The following is an 11,715-nucleotide window of genomic DNA, read 5'->3' as shown; positions in this document are numbered from 1 at the left end:
TAACACTATATTTAGGTTCCTTTGGCAACATAATGAGAAAGATCAAAGGTTAATAAAACAAATTAGCACTTCAATTAGGGTTTTTGATAACGTACTACGAAAGATTTTTATTACATAATAATTGTGTTCAATCATAATAATGAAAACTACTTTTTTATTATACTATATTTAGAGTTCGGTTCGAATAAAATTTTTTTTATTCAATTCAAATTAAATTCAAATATTACAAATATTTGTTGAATCTGAATCAAATTTTAAATCAAAAAATTAAAAATCAAAATAAATTATATATTTTTATTAATTTTTATATATTTTTTAAAATTTTATAAAATAAAAATAATTATTTTATACTTAAATATATTTAATTATATTAAAATAATATATAAAAATAAAAAATATATTTTAAAATTTAATAAATCAAATAAAACTAATAAAATTTAATTTAAATTGAATTAAATATATAAAAATAAAAAATATATATTTTAAAAATTAATAAATTAAATTAAATTAATAAAACTTGATTTAAATCGAATCAAATTTTATAAAAACTCATTTAAATTTAACTCAAAATTTAAATTTTTTTTAATTTTATGTATTATTTTAAAAAATAGAACCTATCGTCACAACTGACCCTCCATGGACTCTTGTTTTGTATAGGCCCGAGCCTCCTAGGCTCCAACGTCACAAAAAAGCTGTTCCAACTAGGAACAAATAGCTGAAAAACGCCATAACCACAATTTCACACCTCAACCATCTCCTCCAGTGGAAATCTTAGTGCGTGAAATAAGGTAACCCCAAAATTTGACGTCCTACTTTGGATTTCCATTCCATCCCATCCAAAACTAGCAAATCATTCCAAACAGAACAGATAATTATGCCTTTCATTCAATTTGATGGAAAAAAAAAAGAACAACTATTCCCGCGATCGCGGGTCAAGAAATTAACGTAATTTCTTTGTAAATATTTCATTTTGTTTGAAAATTTTTTAAAATTTATTAAGTTTTAAAATTTAATTTGATTGTGCAATTAAATTTTAAATAAAAAAATTTTTTGGATAAAAATTAAAAACCCAAAAATTTTAATTTTGATCCTACTTTTGATTTTAGTTTAAATTTTGATTTTAATGTTAATGTTAATTTTAATTTTAATTTTAATTTTATTTTATTTTATTTTTAATTAGAGTATTAAAAAAAAAAAAAAGAAAAGGTTGGATTTTGGAGGGGGAAGTCTTATATTTGATTCTGGTTCAATTATTGATTGATCATGCATGAAAATGCTTGGTTCTCAATTAATGGAAAAAAGGAAAATATAGAAGAATAAAATTTTGGAAATCCTGAAATTAATGTTTGTTCAAATTGAATCAGGATTTAATGCCTATATTAAGATGTGAAATCTGCAATCACAGGGGAGCCGGACAACCGGTAATCAAGATCAACAAGAGGTTGAAAAGCAAGAAATTTGGGCAAAGTTTTTAAAATCGTCGAAGGGGGAGATAATACGAACCCAACCAACATAGGCAGTGAGGAATTAGCCTCAAAACACTGAACAAGAATCAAAGAACCACACAGAAAGCAATAAGCAAGAACAATCAAAAGCAGAATCGAAGAAGCAATCAAGCATCAACGAAGAAGTAATCCAGCAGCAATTGAAGAAGCAGTCACGGTACATCAATCTAGCCAGAGCTGTTAACAAGCAGACATTCAAGTGAACCAAGCAAGAAGCATTTCGGCAGTAGGCGATAAGATCAGAAATACAGCAACAAACTCAGTTTACAGAGAGCAATTGCAACTCAAAGCAACAAGAGAAATCACACAGAGCCAAACAATGTCCAGCAGTGAACAGGGGAGCAAAGAATCGGCCTCACACACAGTCCTACAGTAGCCAGTCAATCCAGAAACCCAAGTCAGAAGCAATTATCAGCAAACAGCCACAACAACCCAAAGCCTCAATCAACAAGGAAAGCAAAGCACAGAAAATCAACAGAAATTTTGGCAGAAAACATTCAAGCAACAAATCAGAAACAAGAATCCAAGCCCAGAACTAGCAACTGCCCAGACCCGAGAATACCCGTATCCAGCAATTAATCATAACAGGTTGTCAATATAAAGGCAAATTTCACTTAAGGTGCATGATTATCCATATAGCATGGCCACAGAAATATAGTTGTAAAAAATTCAGCATGATTCTCTTGTTTTCCTTGTTTGTAGCTTGGCCTGCTAACTTCTTACTGGGGAGAAATTGAGAGAAGTGAGAAACAAAATGTGAATTCTGAACATGTTCCTAAATTTACACCTTATAGATTTGACGTGATTTAAAGAAAACCCATCATCTTGTTTAATGGTCTTCATCATCTCTTTTGCTTGTCTTTCCACATGTTATCTATATTCACTAGTTCGATTAGCTAATTCTTTTTTTTTCCTTTTCCCTTTAAATACCATTCTTGTTTTAGGCTAGAGCATAAGACATATAGAACTGCAAAGATGGAAATATGCCTTGGATGGTGCTGCAGTCAATTTTACAGTTACTCTATGATATGGAATATTCATGTACTATGAGATTCTTTAGGTGATTTCTTGAACATTCCTTGATGTTCTAACAATTAAAAAAAAAAAAAGCAGATGTAAGGCAATATGAGATGTGGTAAAGGCACCTTGACTTGAGGTATCTCATGACACTTCTTTAACAAACCCTTTTAAGTCATGTTTCATCTATTTAACAAAACTTACTGGTCCGGCATTGCAGCCCCTCGTGCTGTTAACTATGGATCCAACCCTAGTATTAGGATATTACTCTTCCTTAAAAAATAAATAAGTAAAGAATGACTGTTATAGAACTAAAAGCATTATAAAACTAAAAGGACACAAGCTGATATATTTTGAACTTGTTTATTAAGTGTTGTTTTTAAAACTGCTCAACTTTGTTAATTTAACTTAATAACAAATATACCAGGCTCGTTCACTAGCTGTTCAATGAACTTATCGGTTCATTTACACCCCCAATGATGATATCCACCAAATGGAATTTTATCATTTTAAGTGTGATCAAGATATGAAATTTTACTACATCAATATGCTTCCTACTGAAATTCTTCTTTCTAGGATTGCATCATTCTGTATTCTGTTTTTGCCAAACATCATATCCCGTTTTCCCCTCCAAATTAACTAATAGCCTCGCCATTGGTATTAAATATAAGTAATCTTATGCTATTCTGTTTTTTTGTGTTTACTGGTGTCTCTAACCAATGTGACATGTTTTCCACTTTGCAATAGCAGTTATATTCACCCTTCTGTCAACCAACGTGTAGAATCATCTTTCCCACTCTATGGGCACTCAGGTATGGTAGAAGCTGCAGGGATATTAACGCACAGATTGAAGGATATTCTAGAGATGGTGAGGAGATTGTTATTTTTGCTCTTGTTCTTGTTCTTAGCACTACTGCTTTTACTGTTATTGCTATTATTACCATTTTGAGGTATATTTTGATAAGGGATGTAAAGGAGGCACTTAAGAATTCTGTTGTCAAATTTATTGATTTCATTGAGCAGCAGGTGCTCCAAAATTTCTCAGGATTTCAACAAGTAATTTGGAGGTCCCAAATTGTATTCATAATCCACTCAAAGTGGTGCTTTTCAGCACCATTTTCAGCATTCCAGCTGTCTATAACTATTGTTGGTACAGAGGCTTCACTGCACCTGCTATTGCTAAGTAGTACAATGATTAACATCTCACCTAAAAAAAATCATCACTAGCAGAACAAACTTACTGCTTCCAACTCCTTTGTATGTTGATGTCCTCTGACGACCAGTATGCAACCGCCTTCTTATTTGTTACAATGCCTCTTATCCACGCTGCCATGATTTGCCCTCCTGTTGTAGGGTGACCATCTGTTACAATGTTACTTTGTTGCAAGGGTCATATATGGTAGTCCCTCTGATGCTGAATATGATCCTTTTACTTCTATTCTGTGCAAAATAAAATAGAGTAAATTAATCTGGTTCAAAACTAGTGGTTCCCTGAGAGATTATTTCATGCTATTTACCTAATGAAACTGTATGACTACAGTGTTTTCTTCATTAGCTATCATATCTGATCTCTATGGATGCAAATGGTGATGTAGACCGTCAGTCAGGTGGCTTCCTTTCTTAATTGCTGGGAGCTGGATGTGAATGTGAAAGTTATAGTTTACGGATAGTTGGGCATTCCTTGGGAGGTGCAATTGCTGCATTGCTAGGAATAAGAGTATGCTTTCCCTTGCTTCAATGATGTGATAATCTACTATTTGTTTATATGCCATGCTGTATGATTGAAATAGACCTAAGCCCATAAAATAAAATAAAAATTAGAAAAAAGAGATAGACTTAGGTAAACATTTATTATGTTCCCAAGGAACATGGCTATAATCTCCCCTTCTCTCTTTCTGCTTCTCTTTGAAGTGCTGATTGTTATGTGAGTTGCATGTCAGTAGGGATCAAGATGAATCCATATTTATTAACCATGGGAAAGGAGGAGGGGAAATTTCACTTAATTAATATGACCTGACTGGTTTCTAAGAGAATCTCTCTTCTTGAATTTGTGTATACTGCTTAAAATTTAAAAGGACTTGGTTGAATAGCATATAAATTTTAGGTTATTTGGGCCTAATTTATGAGATTGGATCACTTTACATGATTTAAAAGGCATCTACATTTATGCTGCCGTGTGTTCTCGTCTTCTAGATATGAAAGCTTGTTCACTTACTATTTTGTGTTCAAGTTTTTGACCTTTGCTTTCTGTGTGCAGTTATATCAGCAATTCCCAAATTTACATGTTTTTTCCTGTGGACCACTTCCATGCGGTGGTTCAGTTGTGGCAGATGCTTGTTCTGTTTTTGTAGCGAGGTAATTCTAAATGCAATCATGCCGCTGAATATTTAAAGACAAGATAGCCAATTTTATCTAGAAATTTCTTGTTTTTTCACTTTTTAAGTGTTTGAGCTTTCTGCACCATTATACTGGACAATGAATTTTCTACCTGCTTTTCAGTTGGATCAATCCTATGGCTTCATGCAGCTGCAATAACAGCTCTATCAGAAAATACCAAATTGATACAGCCTTGATTTTCAGACTTTCACACCAATTTCTTTATGCAAGCAAATCTCATAGAACTAAGATCCAGACAGAGGATGCGGTCAAATATTCTTCTGGAAAAAGTTTAGTTGAAGTATAGGAATGATAGTAAATATAACTTCATGATTATGCAACTAAAATGACGTGAGATAGGAAAAATGCAAATTTCCAATTTGCCATCATGGTAGAGGGCAATCTTTTGCTCCCTGTCCATGAAGATTGAACCTGTTTGTAAAGTTTGCTGTTTAAACTATGGAGGGGCAGAAATTTTACTAAAGGATTGAATACTTCTGAAGAGAGCAAGGATCAAGATCAGGAATTTTCCCTCTGTTATGAGATTGACAAGAGACAAAATCTTGTTGACATTGAGGATAGCGATTTCGTCAGTCCTTTTGCTTCTGATCTAAATCAATAAATGATCCAATATCTCAGATTATGGAACTGTCTCCAGATCTGAAAATGAGTCAGCCAGTGATCCTACCGAGATGTTTCTACCTGGCCTTCTAATTCATATAGTACCTCAACAACAAAAGTTATATATCCATTTTTGGAAAAGCTGGAGAGTCCACGGAAGTACAAAGCTTTCTTAGTAAACAAAGAATACGTGAAAGATATTGTGGTTTCACCTAATATGTTCTTTGACCATCTGCCCTGGAGGTATGACTACTGAGTTCTTTCATGATTATTTGATCTTTTTGCCTTGTTACATATTGGTCACAAGGTGCAAAACTTTTGATCATTTTGATCTTTCTTCAGATATAACAATGCCAAGCAAAAGATTTTGGAAGCTGAAAATGTCATAGGTGCACTGCATGTATCTCACATTATGTGACTGACATCATTTAAGGCCAAACAAAACTTAACAATAGCCTGCCACATATTAAGGTACATTGATTTTATTCAAGCTACTTCTGAAATGTAGTTTAATGGAACAAACGAAATCACTGACTGATAACTCCTATTGGAGTATCCTGCAACTCGATATTCCGTATCTGGAAAGCTTATAAGAGTACTCAACTCTCCTTGTCTTGCGCAATCTGTAGTTGCGGTACTGGTTTTGGAAGAAGCTTTTAACCAATCTAACATTGCTGCTTGCCATACTCCTATTCTTCTCCTGGCTACCTTCACAAGGATGTAATTTTTATACAAATTTGGCAATAGTTCCACACTATACCTCAACAAAGTAGCTGATATTGCAAAGCAGGTACTAATATTGTCAAAGGACTGAGGTTATAACTTGGTGAAACCCTGTTGTAAAGTGTTGATTAAATTCATGAAAATTGTATAAAAATTGCAATTTTCTAGTGTGACCACCAATTTAAACACAATTTAATCCTACATTTTCATGAATTCAACTTATTTTATTGTGTTACAGTTGTTGATGTCTCTTCTGTCACAGCGAAAGCTGTCAGATGCATAGGCTATTTTTGGAAACCTTTGAGATACTGCATTACTTTCCATGGAGATCAAGCACTGCCATCATCAAGATGTCACACTGCTCCATTTGAAGTTTAGGCAACAACTGGTTTTCAGTGTTGAATATTTAGTCCTTAGTATGGAACTCGGCAATCACCTTTAAAAGGTGGCGTCTAGCAGCAATTTATTCTCCTATTCTCGTGATCCCTGCTTCGTTTGAAAAAGCTGCTACAAGGGAACACATTGTCCATCTTTCTTATCGCAGCTTTCTTCGAATATTCTAACTTCTTAGGTCAAATTAAACACACTTACGTAATCAAAACGGTTCAACCAACTTTTACAACGTAATAATTATGTCATATATGTTAAGAATTATCTCAATACATTATTCTAATTTTATACATATAATTATATATATATATCATTACAATAATAATAGTGTGATTTATTAATAAAACGTTGAACTTTTAATTTTTAAAAGTAAATCTACGTTTAAAAGTAAGATATTCAGATTGAAAAATAAAAAATTTTAAAAGAAAATTTTCTTTTAAATATTTTCAAAGTTTTTCTCCGATCACTTTTTTTTCGATAGAATTGATAAATCTGTAAATAGTATTGTATATATTTGTAAATTATATAAGTGAGCATCCTACAAAAATTTTGCATCCACCATTGTTAATTTCAATAATTAAAGTTTAACTCGTGATAAATTTAATTATTTATTTCTGTATATGTAAGATTTTGTATAAGTATGCTATGTCATTTTTCTTTTGCATATATAATCTTGAGCTCTATGATGAAATAAAAAAATATAACTTCAATCTCATCTCATCAATCACAATTCTTCCTTTCAAAATAAACTTAAAATTTTTAAAATTGAAATGTTAAGTTTTAAAATTTACAATATAAAAAATTTTAATGTAAATACAATAAGAATAGTTGATTATTTAAATAAATCTTTTGAAAATGTAATTTTAATGTAAATTGGAAAAGTTCAATTTTTTTTAATTATTATAAGTAAAAACTATTTTTGAATTTAACCAAAGAATTGGAATAATCTAAAAATTTTTACTAAATAAAGGTTATTTAAATAACCAAAAAAATAAATTAAAATAATAACAATAAAAAATAACATAAAAATAATGATAAATTAATTAAGTGTTTATTCCATTGAATCTCTTGAGTGAGGAAAAAATAGAAAAGTCTTCCTTTTATTAAGAGAAATGATGTTTAGATTTCTTCAAAGAGTTGGGATAATTTTAAAATTAGTTTTATAAATAAAAAATAAAAAAAATCTTATGATGAAAATTTGGGGACTTTTTGTATGGTCAATTTTTCAAAAAAAAAAAAATCTGAATGAAGGTATTTTTTATAATTTCACCAAAGTATTGGAAGATTTATAGAATGCATAAATAATAAGGTTTGCAAAAAAAAAAAAAAAACTTTTCCCATGAATAAAATTTTAGAAAATTAATTTTAAATATTAAAAAAATCATTTTATCAAAATAAAAGAAAAATGCATATTTAATTGGTATTGTTCATTGAATTGGCGTTGTAAGAGTGTTAATCCTTTTTTCACTAATAACTGTACTCTTGAATTCAATCTTGGTTTTGCAAATTAAAATATTTTTTTAATAAATCTTAATTAATTTTAAGATTTGATTAAAAAGATAAAATTTTTTGTGATCAATTACACTTAGTTAAAAAAAAGATTGATAGTAATTTCATAAATTTTTTTTAAAATCTAGCAATCGAGTCTCTAATAAAAAATTGTTACAACAATTTTTATCAATAATCATATAATTTGTTGATAAAATGACTGGTTAAAATTTTGATTTCTAATAACTTCAAATCTCCAAGAAGAATACATAAAATAGCTAGCTTAATTTGTCAATCTGGCATTGTTTCACATTTGTTTATACCAAAAAGAAAGCTGTAGTTCAATTTTTGACCAAAGAAGAAAATTGTGAAATGCAACATGAAATATTCAGTGTTATACATACCTGTAATCAGGGCAATTTTTAATTATTAATTTACCTAAAATTTATAATTATAACAAATCAAAAACCAATAGCACATAACATAATTGTTATCTTCAATTGAGGAAACCAATAAACTAATTTGCATATAATTAAAGAAAACTCAATATAAAATTAGACAAAATTCACATATTATATGAAAGTCAATTTAAAATATGAAAATTTTAGTGCTTCCTCTTTGTTATTGGGACAAAGCCTCATTAACAAATCTTAATTAGAATATATATTACAATAAATAATTTTTGAAAAGAATATGGTAATTATTTTTGTTAAGCATTCAATTTAAAATTAATTAGCAGTATTTGAATATAAAATTATAAAATATTATATATTTATTAGATATGAGATAACCCATTTTACCAAATCTCCATCACTTCTAGGCAAAAATGAAAGAAGCTTATTACGTGATAAATTTAGAAAAAGCAATCGAAGAAATTATAGTTCTGATACAATGTTAAGTATTCAACTTAAAATTAATTAAAAATAAGTGAAGGAGTCCAATTTAAATATTTATTAGATATAGGATAATCTACTTTAATAATTTCTAACATGTATATACTTTCCTATCATATGCTATTTTATTAATTACATTTTTAATTTTTCCTGTCTTACACTTCCACATTATTTGGAACATAACTAGGTAAAATAAAATTGATCTAATGTGGAAGGGACAATGAATGACTTGATTCAATGCCCATTTTTTAAAAACTAACAGACAGTGGATGAGTTGTTATCTCAATAGGATTCAATTTTAAGGTCGAGGGTCTTGAGTTTGAATTCCAATCATACCTTAAAAGACAAAAAAAACCTAACCGACCAAAGAAAAAGTACTAACTAGGGTACTTATCAGCTTAATTGTTTGTCAGCATTTGCATGGTGTTGGCCTGATGGGCGGTTGTTATAATTTTTTCAGACATTTCACATATCTCTTGTCTTCTTATTACCTAAATTTAACAGACATTACATTAGTAATTTTTGTAAGCTGCAATCTTGTTTAGACAATTTCATGTTCCATGATTGGCCAAAAAAAGTTTTTTTTCTTGTTCCACAAAGCTGTCAAAGTTAATTTTCAACACTTATCACCCAACAACTTTTCTAACAAACAAAGCCAATGGGATAAAAAGCTAATTAGTTTGAAATGCTTTGTGTTTATTCAAACTGAATGTGTAAAATGTTGGATTTAATTGGATATTGAAGAAACCAATTGATTTTGCTTCTTTCAAGTCTCAAGCATGAAAAACATAGCATACGAGTATTTGATTTAGTAGGTGTGGCTATATATCATTCACTGAGATAAATTCTCACAAAATTAAAGTTCGTTTCTCAACATTTGCAATAGTAGAAAATGGGAGAGAATCCAACTCAATCCAAGACAAAAAAAAAAAAAAAAAACTATAGAAACTTACACTAGAAGAAAAATGACATCTAACAACAATGAAAATCATTGTAAAATATTACTTTATTATTGTTAAAATTTTTTTACTTACGAAGTTGTTGCGATTAACTCCATTGAAAAAGAGTTAATGCAATGAATATTTTTTGTTCTTTTTGCATGCTTGTCAACAATCTTTTTGTTTCTTAATTTAGTTGCAGTCAATAAAAAATTTCAACGATTAGGGCTTGACAATCTTGAACATATAAGGCAGCCATTTTTGCATATTACTAGCATTGCCTCACTTCCATGCAACTCCATGGAAATGCTTATTTTTCCGCCCTAATTTGGCTGTCATTTGATAGAAAAATTTTGTGGTTTAAGGAACCATTCATGGCAATTATATGATAGAAAAAGCCAAAAAAACTTTAAAGTTTAGCTGATCAGCTCTTAACTTTATGTATATAAAGTTCTAAAAGTTATAAATTTAATCTTAAAAATTCCACCGAGAAAATATATACAAAAACAAGCCTTTGATCAATCAATAGTTCAACTTCCACAGGAAACTTTAAGTTTGGTAAAAGGTATGAAAGCATTACGGTTTGAATTGTAGAAGAAGAAATTATATCTGATTTCATAAATTTTATTTAATTTTAAATTCTCAAATACTATAACAACTAATGAGACCTAAATGTTAGCCTGTTTCAATTAATCAAAATTGTCAAAGCTAGTAACTTGCGTATACTTGATTTTATTTTTTTTATTCATTTTCTTCCTTAGTCACTATTTTCCAATACCAATGGGGAGAAACCAAGAAAAAAAAAAGTCTATAACAAGAAAATTTTGTCAAATTTTCTTTTCTTGTTTTCCCATCAGCATACCATTGTTATTCAATGTTTTGAATAAAAAAGACAGTGGAATTCGTTATTCATATGCAAGAAAACTTTCTCATTTTCATTTTCATTTTTTTCTTTTTATTTTCTTGGCAAATATTAAAATTTCGATGGATGGTGAGCTAGATTTCGATTAAGATACATGATATTATTTACTTGGGACCCATTTGAGGGACCAATGTCATGGCTTTTCTTTGCCAATTTTCTTCTCATTTATGAATTAGATATGGCAGTAATCCCCTGAGTTTATAATACTATTCTAAATTAAATTGATAATTTTTGCTCTCAAAAGCGAAAAGCTGAGCTTTCTTCACATATTGCATGAAAGGCAAATTATTTTTGCTGACTATTTTAGCAAAATTGGGTGTGGGTAAAGATCATGATCTATTTGAGGGCATAGCTCAATGAGCTTCCTTGTTTTTTGTTATAGAGATTCATTTTCCTTTTTTTTTTAAATGATAGGAATATAATTATGTTATCTTTCAAAAAAAAAAAACCCTCTTAATTAAATATAGGAAATATTTTGCTAAATGGTCCGAAATTCAAAAATTATAAAGAAAAATATTCGAGAAAAAAAATTTATGAACACATTTTTTTTATTTGAAGAAAAAGAATTTTGAAACTTCTCTTTTTTTCTTTCATAGCACCATTATAGGTGTCTTCAATCTTTCGCCTTTTAATTAGCATTAATTTTATCCAAGAAACACAATATTCAAGTGACTAATTATAAAAAAATAATTAGTTATCAATTAATGTATTAATTTCATCCAAGAAATATAGGAAACGGGATTGAACAAATACAATGAACAATTATTGCATTTAAATTCAAAGAAACGCAATAATTGATAAATCTATAACAAATGTTTATTAATAAAAAATTATCAAATCAA

At 29.5% G+C, this 11,715-nt stretch overlaps 1 protein-coding gene across 13 annotated transcripts; it reads left to right on the top strand.

Annotated features, from left to right (window-relative positions):
* The first annotated feature begins 691 nt into the window (after nucleotides 1-691).
* On the top strand, nucleotides 692-6,139 carry LOC111279453 (uncharacterized). Of its 13 annotated transcripts, XR_016334749.1 has the most exons (6): nucleotides 996-2,093; nucleotides 3,273-3,390; nucleotides 4,118-4,239; nucleotides 4,780-4,877; nucleotides 5,022-5,762; nucleotides 5,862-6,139. XR_016334749.1 is itself a non-coding variant. In XM_089756497.1 (5 exons), the coding sequence occupies exons 3-5, from the start codon at nucleotides 3,337-3,339 to the stop codon at nucleotides 5,203-5,205; spliced, it is 336 nt and encodes a 111-aa protein (XP_089612623.1). In that variant the 5' UTR covers nucleotides 692-788; nucleotides 1,365-2,093; nucleotides 3,273-3,336; the 3' UTR covers nucleotides 5,206-6,139. The 13 variants fall into 13 exon arrangements, 5 of the variants coding, with proteins under 5 accessions (XP_089612623.1, XP_089612622.1, XP_089612621.1 ...); XM_089756497.1 differs by lacking the exon at nucleotides 4,118-4,239 and adding an exon at nucleotides 692-788 and having other exon boundaries at nucleotides 1,365-2,093; nucleotides 5,022-6,139; XM_089756496.1 differs by lacking the exon at nucleotides 4,118-4,239 and adding an exon at nucleotides 705-788 and having other exon boundaries at nucleotides 1,406-2,093; nucleotides 5,022-6,139.
* Nucleotides 6,140-11,715: the final 5,576 nt, after the last annotated feature.

Source organism: Durio zibethinus, chromosome 27, assembly GCF_047325235.1.
Source record: "Durio zibethinus cultivar Kanyao isolate XHJ-2024 chromosome 27, ASM4732523v1, whole genome shotgun sequence".
Classification (NCBI taxonomy): Eukaryota; Viridiplantae; Streptophyta; class Magnoliopsida; order Malvales; family Malvaceae; genus Durio; species Durio zibethinus.
The sequence above is the reverse complement of the archived record's forward strand: the minus strand, read 5'-3'. Positions and strand labels throughout refer to the sequence as shown.

Coding starts and splice junctions, on each gene's coding strand:
- LOC111279453 (XM_089756497.1), top strand. CDS start 3,337: ATGGTAGAAGCTGCAGGGATATTAACGCACAGATTGAAGGATATTCTA. Junction 3,391..4,779: donor TGAAGGATATTCTAGAGATG/GTGAGGAGATTG, acceptor TTCTGTGTGCAG/TTATATCAGCAATTCCCAAA. Junction 4,878..5,021: donor TGTTCTGTTTTTGTAGCGAG/GTAATTCTAAAT, acceptor CCTGCTTTTCAG/TTGGATCAATCCTATGGCTT.